The 23,012-nt window shown below is 37.2% G+C and overlaps 1 protein-coding gene across 1 annotated transcript in view; it reads left to right on the top strand.

Annotated features, from left to right (window-relative positions):
- The window catches only part of LOC101715907 (uncharacterized), a 497,493-nt gene that overhangs the window by 163,917 nt on the left and 310,564 nt on the right, over positions 1–23,012 (top strand). The window contains 3 exon segments of the mRNA XM_087182557.1: positions 13,056–13,142; positions 18,984–19,052; positions 21,783–21,949. Of these exon segments, the coding sequence (XP_087038683.1) occupies positions 13,056–13,142; positions 18,984–19,052; positions 21,783–21,949 (323 nt within the window).

Here is a 23,012-nt window from a genome sequence, read left to right as displayed (position 1 = left end):
TAAAATAGAGCAGAGTGGAAAAAACCAAAAAGAAAGAGTTTTGGATGAAAACATGAAGGAAATAGTTATCATCCTTAGAAATCCAGGCAGACATGAACTCAAGAATGGGTTATAGCATCTCTATTTTGGCACAAAGCTAATTGTTACAAATATTTATTTGATTGATTTTTAGCCCTCCACCCACCCCCCTGGAGAGCCTCAAAAACTTCAGTTATAAATGAGATGTGCAATTTTATGTTCTGTGAACAAGAAAGTCTATTTTAAACATGAGAATTTAGAAAATACTATGTATTATAGAACACAATATAGCCTGTTAATATAACTTAATATGATTTATATTGTCTGCCATATGAATACTTAGACAAATTAGAATAGTTACATAGTTTCTCCATGGTACTTTTATAATTAAAACAAATATTGTTCATATAAATATATATGTTTCCCCCTTTAAGATGCTCTTTAAAGGAAAACATTGCAAGCAATGGAAAAATTCCAGTACTATTTTATTCAAATTATCTACAGGAATGTAAAATTATTAGATAAATAGTAATTTAAATTTGAATTATGAAAAAAAAATCTAGGAGAGGGATTTTTGATAAACAACTTTTAGATAAAAAGATTTCCAATTTATGACAGCCCGAGTTCCTTAGTAGAGGAGAAAAGTAACTTAAGTACATGCCAATCTTTAGAATTAGGCACAGTGGGCAGCCATGGCGTAGAGTGTGTGGCTTCAGACCACTGAGAAGCCTTCATGCACCCTTAGACCCACCTGTACTCTCAAGGTGAGGCCTTCCCTAGGGCTTACCCATCTGGGCATCTTCAGGGAAAATGGAAGGACACTGTGGAGCTGACGCTGTTAAGTTGGTATCATTCACTTTTGCACGATTCAGATAGAAAACAAAATGGAACAAGAGGAAACAGAATTCTGTCCTTCCTTCTACTGTTGCCCAGGCTCCTTTTCTCCTGCTCTGCTTTTACCTCCTTACTTCTGAGGAAAGTCTGCCAGGCTCAGCTTCATACTCTTTTTTCCAGTTCCCAGTGGCCTTTCATTTGTAGGCTATTAGCAAAAGACATTAAACCACCCACTCTGGTGAATCCCCGGAGGAATGTACATGTGTGCAGTTTGGATGCTCATTTTCGGCTTCAGTCTGCCCAGAGCCTGGGCTTTATGTATGTATTCTGCTTTCCTGATCAGAGGAGTATTTCATTGCCAGTGATGCTTTGGCCTAATGATGGTTATCTTTATGAGAAAGGACAGGGGCAGAGAAACCACAGCTCCTTAGAGTTTTAAAGAAGAGAGAGGGGAATTGGATTAGGTTCCTAACCTAATAGTCCCGAGGGCTGGGTAGGTAGAAAGGGTATCTGTAATGTTATGAATATGTATGGTGGCACTTAAAAGGCAGTTAATGCATGAGCTCTAAATGGCAATAAAAGGAAATCTGGGTCAGATGTGAGAAGGCACCATGAAAAGACGTTAGATAAGAAGAAATAGAAATAATTATTGAAGTGAATATGACAGTTAAGCCAGTAATGAGTGATAGAATTGCAGGCGATCGGATTTTTCCTTTCAAATCCTAACTTTCACTGAGGTTCAGAATGATAGAGGATGGAAAATGAACATAATGAATTTTATGCATTATTATTTAAGTGAGCAGAGCTGTAGTTATTAATAAAAGAGGATTTGAGGATTTTGAGGGATCTCCGTCTCCCTTCCTGTTTTCTCCTGGGATTGGAGGATGACAGTTGTTTCTGTGCTCCCTTGGTGGACATCACAGGGTAGCATCTCCCGAGGGATGCACATTGGTTGTTAGGGTTTCTGTGTGGACATGAATCACTTAACATTTCTTAGTGGTAAGAAACAGAAATGATTTCCAGTTAAACAGAAAGATTTGTAAGCTCAAGAGAATTGGTCGTGAGCATGGTGCCTGCAGTGTCGGAAGTTGGAAGCACAGTAACTCTCTCATAGCAGGAGCAGTTTGGCTCGAGTACAGCTGTCGCTACTGTGGTGAGTGATTGTCAGGTTCCTTCCATCCTTGGCTCACTTGTTCAGAATTCAAAGTCCTAAGGAAGAGCATGTGACTGTTCATGCTTAGGCCGCTGACCCACACCTTGGCTTTATCACAGGGTGGAAGAAATAGATTGAAGCCAGGAATCTAGAGTTGCTGATCTGTGCAGACTATGTACAATGGGATTAGGAAATTGTGATGCTATTAGTGAGGGGAAATGGATTCAAGAAAGCAAAGATAAACCAAATAAAAATCTGATGAATGTACCCTCTGGTCCATATGTCTTGGATTACTTACTGACCATATCCGATTCTGAGTGTAAATACAACTTAAATGAAAAGGGCAGTAGTATGAGCATGATTAGTTGGCCATAAAATAAATTATGTGATATTTTTACTTATAATTATGTATAACACTAATTTCTTTATATATCTGTTTTTTCCTTCTCCTCATTCACTGAAGAGGATACTTACTGAACATGTTCTGCTTTCTAGGCATTAACCCAGGTATGAGAAATACAGACATAAACAAAATAGACACAAAGGATCTATGTTCATGAAACATGTTTCAACAGCAGTCACATTGAGAGCAGCTTTAGAATTATAATTGATTATTTCAGATTCTCAAAAAACCAGTATTTTCTTATATAAAACATTTACTGCTATTTTATAAATAATATTTCTTGGATTGAGAAAATTATTGGAAAAGTAGGAAAAAAGTATGTATGTGTGTGCATGTAACATAATACAGGCTTAATCTCCCTAATCTGAAAATAAAATAAAAATTGTGAAGTGCTTCAATATCTGAAACTATTTGCCCACTGCTATGATGCCACAAGTGGACAGTTCCACACATAACTTTATGTGACAGGTTGTTGTTAATCACAAGCATACTAGAAACAGTGCATGGAATATGTTAGGCTATGTGTATAAGGCATCTATGTGTATAAGGCATATATGAAGCAGAAATGAATATCACGTTTAGACTCAGGTTCCATCCCCAAGATATATCTCATTAAATGTATGCAATTAATCCACAATCTGAAACACTTTTGGTCCCAACTATTTTGGATAATGGATATTCAATGAGTATAACTGGAATTCCAGTTTAATTGATTAAACTAAGCTGTGTACATCCTAGGACTGAACATGTGTAAGGATTTGTGGATTAAAATGGCCGATTATGAACATAGGTTTTCAGTGAGAAACTGGGAAAGAAATGTGGATTTTCTGATGCATCAGTGATGTGAACAGAATGTAGCAGTTGGACAGAAAATAAAAAATAACTCAATTTCTTTTAAATATTGGGTGAATTTTTCAAAAATACTTTTGGCTGTAAGAGTAAGAAGTTGTACGATGTTGGAGAAATCCTATATTAAATTTAAACTTCACTAAGCTCTCCCTTGTCACCATTTAACTCATTCTTTTGTTGCATTTCCATTTTAAGAAAGACCATGAGGCCCCCTGGGAGAGGCCTCCTAAGGAAGGAGATGGGCAGAAGCTTGATCACACATCAGCAGCTCAGTGCCCGAGAGGAAAGGCTTCTTGATCAAGTTCAGTGCTTACCAATCTAATTTCCTGCGATCCAATTTTCAGGTGTTTATTGCTGGGTTTTAGGAAGAGGGGGCCTTAGAAGAAAGACTGAGGTCTCTTTCAGTTGCTGGGGGCCTCAGCACCTTCCCTGCTAATCTGAGTCACATGGAGGAAAGTCCACAGTGGGGTGGGAGAACTTGAGTGTACCCTTCACTTGGCATTGCTGATGGACCATGGGAGAGACAGGCTGAGTTCAAGGCTTGATAGAACAGAGAAGAAACTAGAGAGAGCTCAGCAGAGCCCCCAGTGGGAAGGAGCCTGCAGAATCAGTGTTGGAGGCCGCAGCGATCCCTTCAGGAGCCCAAGCAGCACCTCTGGAATTGACAGTAAGTGGTCTCCATGTGGTTTCATGATGGGTGTGAAGTCACCTGCAGTATGAAGAGCATCATGGTGAACCCAGAATCCTTGCCAGTAGCAGCCACACGGAAGGCTGCACAGCAGAGAAGGCAATGGCTGAAATTCCGAGGAAGCTGCAGGGAGTGACCAGTGACCTTGCACGACTAAGATCCTTCCCGAAGAGGTGGAAGTGGTCTGAATTAATAGTAGGAGACCCGTAATGGTGGCATGTGAGTTAGAGAATCCTGGATTAGGCTTAGAATTGTGACCCAAAATTGATCTTCATATTGCTGTGGCTATTAGAAACATATATGTACAAATATTTGTGATAAAATAGCATATAAGCACTTGTGCTGTGAATACTTCAAATCGTCTGAGAAAATATTTGAGGGGAACTGTTTTTCCCCATTGTGGACATAGCCTAGCTTATTTTAAAAGTGATATTGTATAAAACTGTTTACATCATTCTCATTTATAGCTGTTTTTCCCTTAAGATGGAAAACAGGTGTTATATAAAATTTATAGAACATTTAAAAACTATTTTTTGCTTCAGGACATTTCAACAATTATTAAGAAAATCATTTGTTTTAGGTTTATTGAACTGACCTGGATTTATGTCTTTAGATACCATTTGGCTCCTAAGTGATTTTAATCTCTTTCATTGATTTGGAAGTCTAAAAATAAACACTTGGGAAAGCATTCTTACTACTGAAATACAGAAGTGGATATTAATGTGTAGACTACATTATGTGTAGATATTAATGTGTAAAATATTCAGCCACTTTATACAAATTATTTTCTTTCCTTTTAAATTTTATAAAGGAATAACAGAGTTCTAGAACAATATCCAGTTGGAGAAAGGAATATTTTAATCAAATACTTGAGTTAGGGGAATGTCCACAGAAAAACAAAACCCTAATTCATTTTCTTTTCAGAAGGAATTATTTATCCTCAGATAATCAGATGTATTTCCCTGGGAAATCAGCAGGTACATTTGTCATATCTTTTTCTGTTTCCATTAGTGTTAAAATTGAAGCCATTGGTAACACTTGACCAACTTTTAAGCATTATTTTTCTGTCTTTTTGAATTCATGTTAGTGATGCTTCAAATATATGATTTTGTAGAATTATATTTTATATAATCTGTTGTATGTAGTTCAAAGAATGACCCTATGAGAGTCAGTGTAAAATTTAAGGCTATTATATAATTTGTACATTTTGATATGCCAGTATAACTTGATAACTTGTATATGTTTAGAAAAATACTGTGAATGCAAGAATCTATATGATGGTGCAAAGGATGCTTAAGAATTTTAGAGTCATAGAAATGCTAGAGCTACAGAGCACAGAGAGACTGGGGAGAGGCCCCCTGACTCTCCTAACAGAAGCCCAGCTATGCCATGAAAGAAAAAGAGGAAAACTTCAATTTTTGAAGCCCAAGTTATGTAACAGTGAGTGTCTTAGCAATTTGACAGGATACCAGATTGTTTACTTACATCCTTTTAAATATTTGGGGAATTTTTATAAAAGATGCTTTTCTTATCAGAATAAGGAGTTTCACTATGTCCATGAAATTCCATATTAATTTCAGTCTTCAGTAGGCCACCATTTAAATTGGAGTCTGATAGTTACATTTTCATTTTAAGAAAAAATTTTCACGACCTTAACATTTTATGCTTTTAGTACAAATTAGCCTTCAATCTCTAAATAATTACATCTAGAGTTTCTTTTGTATATTTTCTGGTTTGTGTTAAAAACAATTTAACAGAAAATAAATTTTCTTAACATTCATCACATTGACTGACCAAAAGCCCTATAAAAAACAGGGAGTCTGGAATCCTTTGCCTCATGAGATAACAAGTTTGCCCTTGGAAATTAGAACTACACTGAAATGCAGTCTTACCCCAGAAAGAATGGCAATCATGAAAAAAACCTAACAGTAACAAATGCTGCCAAGGATGTGGGGGAAAGGCACTTTACTACATTGTTGGTGGGAATATAAACTAGTGAAACCACTATGGAAATCAATGTGGAGAGTCCTCAAAAAACTAAAAGTCAAAATTACATTTGACCCAGCTATTCCCCTTCCTAGGTATTTTTCCAAAAACATTAAAATCATATTACAGGGAAACATTCATATCCATGTTTATAGCAGCAGAGTTTATAATAACTAGTTCTTGGAAACAGCATATGTGTCCAACAGATGAATGAATACAAAAAATGTGGTATTTATACACAATGGAGTACTATGCTGCCATAAAGATAAACCTGATGCATTTGTAGGTAAATGGATGCAACTTGAGAAAATAATGTTAAGTGAAATGAATCAGACACACAACCTCAAGTATTGCATAGTTTCTCTTATATGAGAAAATATGTATACATATACATATAATGTATATACAGAAATAAAGAACAAAGCAGGAAAGAGATAAATAGGAAGTAGAGAAGTTCAAATACTTCCCCAAATTACATATCTTGTTTTAAAAATATTTCAATATATATGCTAATACGTTTCATTTATACAAATAGTTTATCTTAGTTGAAAAGAAAGTTTGTGTTACTACCTGTTTGTTTCTTTTTTGCAAGAATCTTTTTGGTTTATGTCTCCTGTTGAGTAACTGCTTTGAAGATAATGATAAAAAGCATAATAATTATTATTACTGTTATTCGGTTATGAAATTTTTTTTTTTTTTTTTTTTGTTACTGGAGATCAAACTTGGGACCTTGCGCTTGCAAGGCAAGAGCTGGAACCACTGAGCTAAATCCCCAGCTGTGAAAATGTTTTTTATAAGGTGAAAAGAAAAATATTTGCCCGTAGTTACCAGATTTGTCAGAGATAGGTTATTAATTTTGTCTTTACACAATCTAGTAACCCACTACATGAGTTGCTTTAATACCGAAGTGCATTTCTGTGTGATAAAAGCATTGTTACTAGAACGAACCCTTACATGCATCACATAAATATAAGCAACCCTAAATCCACAGCGAGTACATACTTGTTGAATGAATGAAGGTGTAAGCCGAAGCATCAGGGGTGTGACCGATATTTAGTGTCAGGTACCTCACGATTTGAAAGGCCACATCCCAAGCTGTGTCCATAAGCTTATTTATGTGTGGGATAATGTTGCCAGGGTTCAAATGAGAAAGAAGCCTATTTTAATATGACTTTTGGAGGCCTTTTCAATAGGAGAGAACAAATCAATGTATTTGTACTTACCCTTTGATTTACCACAGTTACTCATGGGCTGGAAGTCTGTTCCTGTTTATAAGTTGGGAACTCTGGGACATGCTTCCTTCCATTCATGGAGGAGTCTAGGTCCAGCAGAGCACGGGATGTGTTCATCCCTTGCGGGACTGCACGGTAAAGCCCCACAGCAGTTATGCATTCAAGAGGCCTCCAGTGGTTTGCAAGTTAGAGTGCTGAGCAATTTACCGCGAGGGAGGGCTTTAGGGGAGGAAGACTATGGCTTGATTAATTAGGACTTGTTAGCAAACTCAAACTATTACCGTATTTAGATTTTAAAACCACTGTTATATCAAATACCCACAAGACTTGAAAAGGAAGTAAGAACAGGCAGTTGAGAAAGCTAATTTATCCAGCATGGCACTTTGTCAGCAGTAGACCAGCTTTCAAAGATTAGCCTTTCTAATATGGAGAAATGGGAAATGGAGTTGAACTTCTCTATCTTTGACTTGCTGTTTTTAATTCTCTTTTTAGTCATTTGTCTTTCATTTGTTTCTGGGTATGATTAATAATCTTGGTGATCACTTATAGATTCATATGAAAGTTGAATATTAATGAATTAATTATTGAAGGTTATCTGGAGTTACAGATGCTAGATTTCTGTTCATCATATGTTCAAAGCAGCTGTTATTGGTATTTAGAAAAGTCAATGATTCTTCATAATTAACTGGTGGTTTATCAAAATATTACTGAAATTATATCATCTCGGTTGTAAAAGTTTTTCTGTTATTTCTCTAATGTTTCATGACACAAAATTGTATTGTCTTCAAATAATAACTACATAATTTTTTCAATAACTTTAGGTTGCATTTCCTCTCTTTTTGTCCTAGTACAGTTGTCTGATTTCCACATTTATACTTTATATATTTACATAACTTGCCTAGCCCATGGTCATATTTAAACTTTGTAGTAGCTTTTTCAAAGTGGGAAAAATATCATGCTTTCTAAATCTTTAAAATTCAGAGGTATCAAGTTCAATTTTAATTTTCTAGATCATTCCTTTAAAAGGAGTTCAGGAGGACATCTTATTTTGTACAATGTTAGTGTACAGTTGCAATCATAGACTACAAATTATTGAGTTACTTATTTAATTCATAGGCAGAGCCTTGTGTTTACTTAATTTATAGTATATTATGGGAAATATGCTGCTGGTTGATAAAAAGTTGATCCGAAGCAGGTGGATTTACAGGAAAAGGGTAAGAACGGGGGCAATGGATGCATTTAGCTTTTCTACCTCTTTAGCTAATGCAGCTGATTTGAAAGGAAGTGATTGCCTCATTGATTCAAGACACTTCAATGATTTGTTCTAACCTTCCTCTGGTGGACAATTTCATCCTCACTGTCACAGCCCCCGAGGAACTGCATGGACGCACACTGGAGGCTTTGCTGACCAAAGTTCATGTGTGGTGTAATTTAAGTAAAAGAACTGATTATATTCTGTGCTGCTCTGAGTTAAATGACAGGAAAACCTGATATGTGTGGAAGGGCAGGAAGCAAGTGAATGTGTCTTTCTCCTCCAGTTCAGAAAAAATAGCACAAGAAATGTATTAACCAATGCTGATTCTCAACACTGCACAGCTAATGGTCAGAAGTTGGAAGCAGATTAGAGAATGAAGAGTATTGACAGGAACAATTCATTGATTTATTAGTTTATGTATCACTTCTGATTGTTCAGTGTACAGCCATACTTCAAATATATGCATATGTGATTGTCATATCATTCATCTGAATATCACAAAGAGTTAAACTCAGCCAGATTTAAACCTATTGTATTTGTATTGCTACATGGCCTACTTTGAATTTCTCAGTGGGTCTGTTAATTTTCCTGTGAGATGATTTTGGATATATCCAAAAGCATACTCTGAATGATTAGGATACTTTTAAGAATTTGTCCTATTAGCAATCTAGCTTCTGGTAATATACCCCCTATGCTAAAACAATCCATTTTTATTAAACTGACATTACCCAATAAAATATGAGCAAAGGAAGCTAGTTTTAAGATGGCGTGAGTCTATTGTTTCCAAATTTTGTAACAGAACCCATAAGATTTGCCATCTTCAGTTTTTCCCATTAGGTCTAGATTATTGGCTTCTCTGGGCACGATACACTAATGCAAAGGACATAGGTACACACATATTTTAGAAATTTACGTGAGCTCTTATTTGATTCATAGACTGATTTATGTTGTGACTAGCCATTGGCAAAATAGTAAATTACAAGTAATAAGTGGTAAAAACTTCATTATAGTGTTCTAATCTTAACTGGCTCGAGAGCATCAGTGGCTTACACAAATGGCATCTTATGTTTGACGACATGTGACCCCTCTTCTTGGAGACCTGATCGCCTGTAGCTCTAGTTTCTCTTCTCATCACCATCTAACAAATCATGAAATCTAGACATTTATCATGTTCATTCTTTCTCTTACAAATTTTAAGCTGTGGGAAGGGAAGGATTTTAGAGTGTTTAACTGATTTAGTCACGCGATAAGCACTGAAAAATATTAGTTGAATAAATGAATGGATAGCATATTGGCATAAGGTGACACTGTCCGACACAGTCTTAATAATTTGAGCAAAAATATTAGTTAAACTCGATTCTGGGGCTAGCAAAGAAGTTTGGATTCCATTTCTTCTTTTGCTAAATTATAAATATAGGAGGCCAAGAAAAATGAATAGACATGAACTAACAAAGTATGCCTCCCTTGCCTGTATGGCTTTGTGCTTTTTCTTCTTGGCCAAGTCTTCCTTTCTGTCAAAAATTCTTTTCCCTTGGTTCATTTTTGGACCTGGTGAATCCTGATTACAAAATTACTATAGGTAACAAACTCCAGGAAGTGTTTGAAACCCCTGCATGTTATAGTTGTTATTGTCTTTTTTTTTTTTTTTTTTTTTTACAGATTAATGACAAAGAAACAAAAGCAAAAAGTCTGTAATGCTCAGTATAGGTGCAATTTTTTATTCTGAATATTTTTGAGTAGAGGTGAGATGCCCTCCCTATACGCTCCTACAGAGCTCTATCCTTCACTGCAACATGAAATCATAGCTGGCTGTGTGTGTTTACCTTCCTTGTTCTTATAGCAGACTATGCTCCAAACACAGGAATCCTAGTGTTTTTGTCTTTTTTAAAATCAAGACATAGTGTTTGGTTCCAAGATAGGATTCAGTTAAAAAGAGAAGTGATGGAGAAAGACCATGAAGGAAAGGAGAGAAGGGAGGGGTAAGGGAAAGGAAAAGAGGAATAAAAGGTGATTAAAGGCACTGTCTTGCTGCTCATTTTAATCAAGGAAGAGCGTGTAGCCAGTGAAACAATCTGGGTGCCACGGCAGGTTTCCAGGAGAGTTTTATTTAACTAGTGAATTCACATCCTGCTTGAGCACCTCTGTGTGTCAGGCTGTGTGCTCGGCGTGAACACAGGGATGAATGATGGCTTTGCCCTCACTGAGCTTGTATTTCAGTGAATGAGACAGAAAAGACAAGTGCAGTACACTGTATGTAGCAAAGAAATGCATATCATAATTTAAAACATGACAGAAAATACATATAAATTACAAAGTATATGAGCTCTACAGCTAGGTAATAAAATATAGAACATGGAGCTGTTTAAAGGGACCCAGGACTAGGAGTGGCAAGCAGTGGCTTTTGGTGCATGCAAGAAAGCTCACAGTTCTTTCCTGGTTAAATGCTATTTGCTATATCCCAGAATGGGAAATACAAAATGAGTCACTCCAAGAGGGCGTCTATGATAACTGACATGTGCTCATCAGCCCACACGATGTGCAGAGGAGCAGTTTGTGTAGACCGTAGGGGGCCCGCTCCCAGCTGTGTGTGTAAGCATGGACCTCTGATGGGACACCTAGAAGTTTGAAAGGCTCCCAGTGTGCAGGCCTTCTTCATGCACATCCGGGCAAGACCCCAGCCTTGAGATGAAGATGGTTCGAGAACCTAAAAGCTAAGTACAGTCGTCCCTTCAGCACCTGAGGGAGATAGGTTCCAGGATCCTGCCCCCACACCCAAACCCATAGGTGCTCAAGTCCTTTGTATAAGATGAACCTGTGTGCTTTAAGTCATCTCTAGATGACGTGTAACACTTAATATAATGGAAACACCATGTAACTAGTTGCTATACTGTAGTCTTTAGAAAATAACAACACAAAAGTCTGTACATGGTCAGTACAGATGCAGTTTTTTTTTGTTGGTCTGAATCTTTTTGATCCATGATTGGTTGAGTCCACAGGTATGGAATCCACAGATAAAGATGGCCAACTATATGCTTTCCTAGACCTCTGGTTTAAACTAATTTAGCATGGTTTTGTGTTTTAAAATCTTGTTTATCTTGGAATTATTTACTAGTGGGTTATTTTGGGAGGCAGAGGATTTGAGTTTTGCATTGAGTCGAGGAAACTTCTAGGATATGTGTTCAGTAGAAAAATGATTCCTGAAGGCAGTATAATAACAATAGGCTGCCATCTTTGCTTCTGGATGGGTGAATATTTTGCCAGCATAGGAAAGAATGTTCTCAGGTACCCTCGTGCTTTGTGGCAGAGAAAAACAAATACAGTGAGAACGAATGAGGTAGCATGGCTCTGCTATTGTAGTACGTAAGAGTTTGATCTCGTAGCCCCAGGATTCATACCACCCTCATAGTTGTCAGCAGATAACATTACAAGAGTGAATTTCAATTACTTTTTCTCTGTTGAGGACTCCAGGTAAAGCAGGTTTTCACTTTTTCTCTACTGAGGACTCCAGGTAAAGCAGGTTTTCAGTTCTTGTACACACTATATTGATAGAACAGAGACTTACAGCAAAAATGTGCCAGTCCAGAAATGGAAACTAAACCTAGGTTCATATCAAGTGTCCTTTACCCTTGGAAAAGGGGTTGCTGTTTGGATTACTTTTGATCCTAGAACATACTGTGGAGTATCACAGTGTACCTGGTGTGTATGCACCTTTCACTGTGAGCCATACCCTTGAAGTTGTTGTTTTCATTCCACAATGCTTTATTTCTTTTGCAGCATTTGAGGCTACTTGGATTATCAACGGAGTAGGTTACACTTTGCTGAATGCAAATTACTAGCAACAGACATATACATTTCAGTCTGCAGGAAGAATGAAACTAGATTTAGAAAATTGATAGCAGACCTTTTTCTCTGTTACAAAGTCAAACCTCATGCTACAGTTTGGATACAGAGATAAGGACAGAATAAGTGGGAACTGTGAAGTGAGAAATTTGGGGTTAGGGTGTTTAGTTTGTTGATGTATAGTGTATAAAATTTCTGACTACAGCATTTATACCTCCCCTTCATGTTACTTAGGTTGACATTAAAAAAGACCTATAAGCAGCCCTGTCTCTTTTCTCTCTCCCTTCTTTCCTCCTTCCTTTCCTTACTTCTGTTTTTTCTTCCTGTCTCTCTCTTCTCTCTACTGTTGACATGGTAATTTTGCTGCAGGTTTTCATACTGAAGACACTACTACAGAGTTCTGGGCACAGCCACATGATAAGCTTAATGAAATACAAGTCAGTAAATAGAATTGTTAGTGAACTCTACACATAATCATGGTCCAACAATGTCCATTTCTCGAATCTATCCTAAAATAGTTTGGTGTAAGTTTTCCCTATTATTTTAAAGTCTACATTTGATAATTTTCCCATTAATTTTTTATCAACAGAAAGATAGTGTGAACTTGTTTCTTAAATTACCTTGTCTGACCTTTTGCAAGTTGATAATTACAAAAACGGGAGGCCTGGAAAACTTGTAAAAAATGTAAGCTTATAAAGTAGCTCAGGTCCTTCTGTTCTGGTGTTGATTTCAAAATTAACATTTTGGTTCATGTGCTTCTAATAATCACTGACCCCTACCTCGTGTACTTTCCACAGGAAATGAATATGGCAGAAATTACTTTGACCCACTGATGGATGAGGAAATAAACCCAAGGCAGTGTGGGATGGAGGTCAGCAGAGAGGGTGAGCTAGAATTAAGTATGTAATTTTTGTGTCAGAATATTCTTTTCCATTCATGAAAATGAGGTGACAAAGATCACACATGCAGTTCTGCTTAGATTTTGCAGCTTACAATTTAAATGGTAAGTTTTAACCACTAACAACATGATGGGCAGTGAAGGTAATTTTTGATCAAGGACAGAGAGCTGGTGAGATGAAAGAAGCATCTGTCTGCTTTCATCTGAGGCTATTGTGAAAAGTTCGGGCCATTATAAGACCCATGTCATGCATCTGAGGGACATCACTTTGCAAATGCATCTCTGCCCTTCAAATTTAAAATGAGCATTCTTCAGTAAGATGCATCAAGCACATGAGATTTCCATTCACCGTGACTGTTGAATTCCTTTCACTGAATGTGCAGAATCACCACCTAACCTTTGAGCCACAGAGATGTGGATATGATAATAATATTCTTTCCTATAATCTTGAATCTAGTTGTGGTTATAAAATAACAATTCACAATTGCTCCTTAAGTGCATACCTCTGTGCAGATTTTATAGTTTACAAAGTATTCTAGGGTTTACATAGGTTATTGATGAGATAATGACACTGGTAAATGTTCCTTAGACTCATTCACATTCAGAAGATCATATTCCAGTAGTAGCTACCAGTAATGGAAATTGCACGTTTTAATAAGAGACTGGGCTAAATTTTCACAAATAAAAGGGTTCAGCTATAGTGCAAAGATTATTTTATAAAGCAATTCTCAATAAACTAAACCTATTTTTAATGATGCAGCATTCACAGATATCATCAAAAGATATATGTGCAAGATAAGACAAAGATTTAGTTCAGGGGAAGTTTTCACCAGTTGTTGAAACATCAAGGTGAATTTGAAGCTGGAAAATCACAACTTTTTCCTTTTTTCTTATAAACACTTGAAGGGTGAGAGACAATCCCAGTGACTTCTGGGGAGAGGTGTCAACTGAATTGTCAGTTGAAGTTTGTTTTTAGTTTCTTAGAGGCTGCAATAATATGGGTGTTTTGGTAGAATTTCTGTAATGAATGTACTCCCTACTTTAGGAAAGCTATCTTAATAAGGTTTGTTGGATGAATAAAACATGAATCAAACTACAGAAGGGTAAGTTCCCCTCAGTCAGGTTTGAGTATCCCTTACCTGAAAATGCTTAGGACCAGACTTGTTTCAGATTTGGGATATTTTTTAGATTTTAGAATATTTCCATATGCATTATGATACATCTTGGGGATGGAAAGTAAGTCTAAACATGATATTCATTTATGTTTTGTATGCACCTAACACACATAGTGTGTGAAGATTTTTATGCTATATTTTAAATAATATTGTGCATGAATTTTCTGTTTATGGCAGGAATTTTCCACTTATGTTATCAGGTTGGCAACCAAAAGTTCTGGAGTTTGGAACATTTAGAGTTCTGGATTTTCAAACTAGAGATGCTCACCCTGTGTCTGTGGTCAGTCTAGCCCCTTCCCTAGTCAGCTACTGTTGGCCAATACCTGGGGTTAACTTGGGTGTACATTTCAGACGTGATGGCTCTGTCTCTGCCTGTCCCTAGTTCAGGCTGTGTTGGGATCTGCCGGGGAGAGGAGCTGGCACTGTCACCACTGAGGAGTTCCACCTCCAGCCTTCTTTCTACTGAACTCCTTTTATTCCCTCTTTTATTTCTCTTCTGTTTCCTATTTTCTCTCTTAATTTCTTCTTCAGTGTTTTTCTTTCTCTTCCTTCCAAGATTCTTTCTTAACTGGAAGATCTATTTTATTATGTTTATTTGAAAAAAAATCTCTACATTCCTTGTCATTTGGACAGATTGAACACTAGGTTCTTTTTCTCACAAAATAGGCAAAAATCTTTGTACTTTATTTCATTTAAATGACTTCTTTCTCCCATATGACTTAGGAACTTGTGATTGAAAAAGAGGTTTTTTTCCCCTTGTCTCCTGAATACTGAATGAGGGACTCTATATCCACATGATATCAATGAATCCAATGGACTAAATGTACAGATGTGCTCTGATTTTCTATGACCTGATACAGATAATACTATTTTTTGCTTTTTCCAAAGAGGCATACCAATAGAATTACACTTTCTCTAAAATATATTCATATTGTATAATACATATATTTCTCTTATATACATACCAATTACATAGTACATATATGTGCATGTGTGTAGGTGAGAGAAAGATTGTTGTAAAGAATTGAGTCACTCAGTTTTAGGGGCTGGCAAATCTATTCACAGGGCAGGAAGGCTGGAATTCTGGTCAGACTGGATGTGAAGTTCCGGTAAGAACTGATGTTGCTTTCTTTAAGTCCAAATTCTGCAGAGGAGAGACCATAAATAGAAGTCTAATTTCTGTGTTGAGTGTTGAGGAGACTTACTTCTTCTTTGAGAAACTTGAGCCTTTTCTCCTAAGGCCTTTGACTGGCTGGCTGAGGCCCGCCCACCTTATGGGAGTAATCTGCTTTACTCAGTCTGCTGAGTTAAATGTTAACCTTTACAAAGTTAGCTGCTTTAAATATTAACAACACCTCAACAATACCCCACAGCAAGTAGCCTAGGGTTTGACCAAACAATGGGCACATAGCCATGTCAGGGTGACATATAGAATTAGCCATCACAGGTTACATTTAGTAGCAATTTATTCATTGCTAATAATATTTTGTAGGGTGGTGAGGGCCTGTTGATTTGACCTACTAAATGTCTTCTCTCCGTGCTCTAGAACTTAACTCTGCTGTTTTTTCTTATTATCTTGCTTTTCCCATTGGCATGAGCCCTAGTTTTAGTTACACATTTATTGTTACAATTATTTCTTCAGCAGCTTTCTTCTCCACTAGACTTTACATTTCCTTAGGATCTAGCACAGTGTTTGGCTCATAGATGATGCCCAGCGTCTGCCGAGAAGAAAATAGCAAGATCGCATCTCACACTCTGCTGCCTCTCATTACCGCCCCTGCTCACGCACAGTCCCAAGTGGACGTCAGTTCCTGCCTGAAATTGCCCAACAGCTTTAGTCCTCATCCCTTCCGGTTCCCCTTCAGCCCATCCTCCAGATACCATCGAGGACCTGTCTTTAAAGTCAATCAGGTCTCCCCTCTCCTTGCTGTTTATTGCTTTGTGAAGTCCAGCACATAGTCATGCACTGCAGAAGTGCGGGATGCCTTCTGAGAAATGGGCCAGTATGCAGTTGCATCATTGCGTGAGCATCTTATACACAAACCTCCAGGGAGTAACCTACTGTCTCTATAACCTAGGCTCTGAAGTGGACATCAGTGTCTTCATTTCTAAGATGAAGAAACAAGCTCAGTGAGATTTAGGGTCTTTTCCGAATCACAGAGATCTGGCAATTGCAGTTAGGAGTTCAGATTCCTATCTTTGTCACAGTCTGTTGTCTTCCCTTCAGAAATTGTTTGACTTGTTGGATTTCTCAGCTCTTCCCTCTGAAAAGATCACCAGAAGGGGGGAAGGAAAGCCGGTTAGTCCAAATTGTTGAACTTGAATTTGCAGGATTTTTCTCTTGCCTTCACTTCCTGTGTTGTGTGACCTGTTTGACTCTCAAGGAATGAGTTTCCTTGGAGTGCCATTGATAGGAAGCTGTTTACTGGGCCTTCTAAGAACCAGAACCTCGATGGCAATTTTCAGTTAGGTCTCCTTCACTCAGGTTCCTTACAGACAAACCCCCAAAAGTCATTCACAATGTGTCACTTCATGGTGAAAACAAAAATATTAGTTCAAAATGACAGAGGTCATACGATTGAAAAATTGTGCATTTCATACAATTTCTAAGTACTTAGAAACAAACAAGCAAATAAATAGAGGAGACTACCTTTGCCAAATGCCTACAACATGTCAGGCACAAGCCTAAGTGCTGCGTGGTGTTAGCTTTTTAGCTTCACAACCATCCTGTTTTATGGGCAAGAAGATTAAAGCTAAAGGACTCTAAGAAACTCCTTCAAGTTTACACAGCTGCTAAGTGGTGTTGCTGGCATTTTTCTACAGGTTTGGCTATTACCAAACCTGTGCCATGCCCATGTTCTCTCTCCTCTAAAGATGTTTTCTCTCTGTTAATTCCACTGGGACTTTTTAATTTCAGCATAGAATTTCTTGTCTATGCATTTGATGTTGCTCATTGTTAACTTCCAAATAAGATTCTTTTATGAGCCAGTCATGTGTAAGCTTTATACATTTTGTAACTGTCCCACTAAGAATTATAAAGATTCAGGCAGTACTAGAATAACAGCATGCTTCCCTAAGGCTTGATCAACAGCATACATTCCAGGAGAGGCTTCCCTTTCCCTTCCCTTAGTGCTGGGATGTTAGGTTCTGTGCTGGCTCTTGGCAAGAATAGAAAATCAGTAGGTCAACCAATAATTGAAAAAGCCCTCTGGAGTATCCAGTGAGCAGAAGTTGCTAGCTTCATGGGCCTTTTTATGTCATATTCGCCTGCCCCAGCAGCCTCGGCTTTCCTGTTCAGTTATTCCAGGCCCATTAGTACTCGCTAGATTGGATTTTTTTCCAATACCAATGTTGAAGGAATCTGAGTTATGGATAGAAAGGGAAGACCTAGAATTATCAGGATCTTTTAACTTAGAGAATAAAGATCCTACAAGACTCTTCTGCAGTACTTGATGGCATTTTAGATGTGAGTTGCAGAATTAAATATCATCTTCAGAACTGGCCCACCTGTAGGTAGCAAAATGGTAAGTTATGGAAATATAAGGGCTGAGGGCCGCAGATTTAGCTCAGTGGCACCACGCCTACCTTGCAAGCACAAGGTCCTGGGTTTGATCCCCCATACCAAAAAAGAAAAGAGAAAGAAACATAAGGGATGTATGGAAAGAAGCACAGTAAAAGCACATGGTTTAGTTGCCTCCCATGGGAAGGAAAACACATTTGATGTATTAATATATGTGTGTATTTTAATTCTAAGACCAAGCTGGTCATTCAGTATGCATTGGTGATGTTTGATTCTATCTAATGGCAGGAGATAACATCTAGATCACCCTTTTTTTGGTCAGAGAAGGGCCTGTGAATGGAACTCATGGCCTTAGCCTGCTAGTCAAGTGCTGTCCCATGGAGCTATGTGCCCTGGTCTAAATGACCTTTTAAGCCCTCTTCTAGGGGCTTGGGGCATAGGTCAGGATCTGGGGGTGTAGCTCAGTAGTAGAGCACATGCCTTGTGTGTCCAAGGTCCTGTGTTAGATTTTGGCACTGCAATAAAAAACAAATAGAACCGTCTTCTAGAATTATGTATCTATGATTAAATTTCTGAGTTTGGTCTTGTCTTGTTTTGCAGGGTATAGGTAACATCATGTTCTTGTTGCTTTAAATTCACAACAGAGCCAAGAATTCTGGATTCTTTAATACAGGCTACTGCAATGTGATAGCATATATAAAAGAACAGGAGACCACCAAAGTCTGTGCTTCTTACATATACAGAATAGAAAATATATATAGAGAGCAGCTAATGGGAAGCACTCATTCATACTGATCAAACACTTTAATATTCTGTTGTGTGATTTGACAAACCATAACATGATTGTTGAAGCGATTCTTGAGTAATAGGTGTCATAATCCATTCACTATGAGTTGCTTTTTATTGGATACCCCACATGCCCTGTAATATGCATTTAAATCATTGTTCCAATTATCACTGATTTACAAAAGAATTTTTTCAAAACAAGGAGCATATTGAGTGCAGCCTGTGTCCATGACCCATAATATAACCACATAGTTATGATGATTATTTCTTTCAGTAATTATATTTGCATATCTCTAAAGTAGCTGGAAAGAAAGTTATGCATGTATTCTTTTTAACATCCCTAAAGGTGATGATAAAGTTTTCTGTAATCAATTAATGAAGTTGTCTGATGAGAATGAACAAGAAGAATCTCAAGGTAAGAGATCAATTATATTCAAAATTTAGATGAGTATTAGTTATAAGTTGATCGATAGTTTCTCCCTTTGTTTTCTAAATACAACTATTCATTGATGAATTATGTGTGCTTTTGTTTGTTGTAAATATTGAAAAGAAGCTAAACTTTGTGGGAAATAATTATGGCCTTATTTTCTATAATTGTGTACAATATGTGAACTCAAGTGGCAAAATGATTTGAGACTTACTATTGCAGGATCCTTTAATGCCATATGGCCTCTTTGGATTCACTAGTTTATGAAGCTATGTACCATACCTTTTACAGACTGTTTAAGCTTTTAAACAAATGCTTTGGGGTGACAGAGGACAAGTAGTGTATTGTCTTCAACCTTAGCATAAGGATTCATATTTACAAATACTAGGTTCTTTCTAATGAGTGAGTAATTATATGTATTAAAACAATTAAAGGCAGTCATTTGAAAACTAAATTCTAATTTCTCAGTTTGATGCACACGAATTCATGCTAGACCATATTGTAGTTTTACAAAAGCATTAAGTGAAAGTTGCTATGAATGCATATAGTTGAATTCATGTAAAATCATTCTATGAATTCACAGTGTGTGCTTAGTTTTCCTCAAACAATCATTTTGTCTTCCTTGTTAAAATCACTTCTTAAAGTACCTAAGAGGACAAGGGCCTCTGGTGATTAGGTTTTCTAATAGTTGTAGCTATTATTTCTATTGAATTTGTGCTTAGGCTTCACTATATACTAGCTGTGTGACCTTGGACCAATTAATTTTTCTTTTCCATTTCTTCCAAAAGGACCTGTAATACCAGCTATATGGAGTAGCTATGAGGTTTAAATTATTAATTCATGCCTGAACAGATAGGAAAAGTGCATACCTTAAAATAATAAAGATGCTAATATATTAATGATGATGATGAAACTGTTAATACTAGTTAAGTGTTTGAGTGCTTTCTATGTGCTTGGAAATGCCCAAAATACTGTTCTAGGAAAATATTAACTTATTTAAATTACATGCCAGCTCTAAAGATTGATCCCATTTTTGATTTCCATTTACAGAATAGTACCCTACCCAAATTTTATTCCTGTCTTGGTACACGTGCTCTTTCCTTCTTTGCTATAAACTTGTGTAATCAGGTATTCATTCATTTATTCATTCATTCATTTGCTTATTTATTTATTTTTGCTAAAGAAATCAGTTCATGTGACAGTGAGGGCTGGCAAGTCAGAAATCCTCAGGAAGGATTAGCAGGCTGGAGAATCCAGTAAGAGTTGACATGAACTTTGGGCAGCAGTTGTAACTGCATCCTCAAGTTCAAATCCCCCAGGGCAGAAAGCTGAAAACTGAGGCAAGGATTCAAGGCTGTGGCCTAGAGGCCAAATTTCTTCTTCTTCTTCAGGAGACTTTAGTGTCTACCTTTAAGGCCTTCAATTGATGATATTATGAAGAGTAATTTACTTTCCTTGAAGTCTACTGATTTAAATTTCAATCATAACTTAAAGTATATTGTCTCAGCAGCACACAGACTGGGGTTTGTCCAAACAAGTGAGCATCATGACCTAAGTCAAACTGATCACAAAATCAGGCATCACAGGCCTCTATATGTTTAGTCCCATTTCTGAGTCAGCAAACAAATATTGAACGCCTTAATGTGGAAGGCCTGGAACAGTGGACATTGTTTGCCTTTCTCCTTTCCACTCTGCCAGCTCTGCCAGCTTGGATCCTTCGAAACCATCTCAGTCATGCATTTATAGATGGTAACCAAGAGGTCTTTGAAAAACCATTTACAGGGTTACAAAAGTCTCATACAATTTATAGGCTAGTCAGACACTTTAGCAACTATTTTATACATGAGGATAAAACAGATCCTACAAAGTTTAAAGATTTATGCGAGGTAACACAGTTTATCAGTGAGCAAAGAAGACTGGTGCTCCTCGGGCACTGCAGCTCAGTGTTCTCTCCAGTACCACCCCTCATTCCTTCTGCTTGAAGAGGCTCCCTTCCACTGGTTCTGGTTAAAATTCTAGCCTTGGAGACACAGAAAATACCATATTACACCTTCCAGCATTTTTCGAGATGAGAAGAGGGAGGATTGTTTCATATTTACAGCGTGCATCTGGCTAGATGAATAGACAAATTTTGTACAGGATACTTCATTCAGATGCTAGAGAAGTAAAGCACACGTACCATGTGTATAAATGCTGGCATTGTTATGCAGAGAAACAAAGTAGCCCAGATACTGTGCCTCTGTGTGTGTGCAGCTCAGGAATTGTTCTCAAGGATCTTCACTTGGGAAAATGAACTAGAGAGCTCTGGCTTCTCCTCAGTGTATCTCAGTGTACCCTCCCAAGCTGGTTTCAGCATCACAGGAAGTAAGTGGTAAAATGTTCAGTAAATAACATGTAATATTAAAGGAGGGTAAAGCACAGTATCCACATTTCCAAATATATTTGGTAAATGGGAAAAAGGCTTTAGCACATAGCTATGCTTTCATTCATCTTGTAAATACTACAAATGAACAAAGGATGTTGTTCTGTTTAAATTTTAAAACTTCTGGCCTTTAGTGCTTTCCCAGTATACTAAAAAGAAAATAATTTGCTAAGTTTAGATGATGAAAAAAACAAAATTTACTCTATCAAAGAAATGAAGTAGTTTACTATTTGTTTGATCAATGCTAACATGGCAAAGGCAAATGGGATTACCTACAATCTTCTTGGGGTAAGCAGGTGGGAGCACCAAGGAGGACATTTTGGATTCTGAAGCACTCACAAGTTCCTGTAAGATTCAAGAGACCCACAAAAAGGCAGATGAAGCCACCTCTGATTCCATCCAGGAGTTTGAAAGACATGCTCAGAAAGACATAATTCTGCTTGGAAGTTCTCCGTTTGAACAGGTCAGCATTAAGTATATATGTAAGATGACCTATTTTTATTTTTTATTTTTTGGTACCGGGGATTGAACTTGGGTCCTTGCGCTTGCGCAGCAGGTGGTGAAACCATTGAGCTAAATCCCTGGTCCAAGATGACCTATTTGTAAATGACAAATTGAAATGTCAGGCCTACACATCCATGGTCTATGGATTCTGCTTCCCTGCACAATCTTCCTAGAACACACGATTGTTAACTTCATTGGACCTTTCCCTTTACATTTCACACACATTTTACCAGGCAGAAGTTACACTCCTTATCAAAACCTTCCCATGGCCCTTTCACCATTTAGTTTCACTCCATCTGGTTTTATTTTATGCTGTAGTGTTCATTTCGTGCAGGCCATGAAGAATCTAACATACAATCCAAAACCAACATAAACTTATTTGGATAAATTTATGTTGAATTTATTTACAGAAGCATTGTATTAGTGTATAAGTATTAGTACATAAATATTTGTGAAGTCATTATTTAAGAGATTTGGACATTCTGATTGTTGTGTCTTCAAAGACAGCTGTTTTGGTTTCTGTATATGTACTTTCTATTTATGTTGCAGTATGGTGGGCTCTGGTTTACAAAGAAGAGGAAAAGGGTCTCTTTTGTAGTTGCCTTATCTATCTCAAGTAAAAATACGAAAATTTCTCAGGTATAGCTCCAGGTTGTATGTGTGTTTTGTTGTTGTTGGTTTTTGTTCAGTGTAAACTGATTCAAGCTCAAGAGCCAAAAATTTCACCAGGTGAAAAAGACTATTCTCAATTTCTTTCATATAACAGATCGCAAGTAGTAATGTTTTCAGATTCCAAAGTGAGAGAATAACTTAGTTGGATAGGTGGTGTTCTCAAATTTGGTGCATGGGAATTCCGTAACTATGTCTAATTTTTTCCTTTGTGCCACTTAGATCTGAAGATCCTGGACACATTATGTCTATTTTGAACTTTGTCGTATAACTGACCCAAATTAGTGATTTCCTAACATTCCATTAATGGATTGAATTGAGTCCTCAAAAAAATATATCCTGATCCTAGCCCC

This window comes from Heterocephalus glaber, unplaced genomic scaffold (genome assembly GCF_053883595.1).
Source record: "Heterocephalus glaber isolate CG9 unplaced genomic scaffold, H.glaber_assembly_v1.0 deba00001472, whole genome shotgun sequence".
NCBI classification, from domain to species: domain Eukaryota; kingdom Metazoa; phylum Chordata; class Mammalia; order Rodentia; family Bathyergidae; genus Heterocephalus; species Heterocephalus glaber.
The sequence above is the reverse complement of the archived record's forward strand: the minus strand, read 5'-3'. Positions and strand labels throughout refer to the sequence as shown.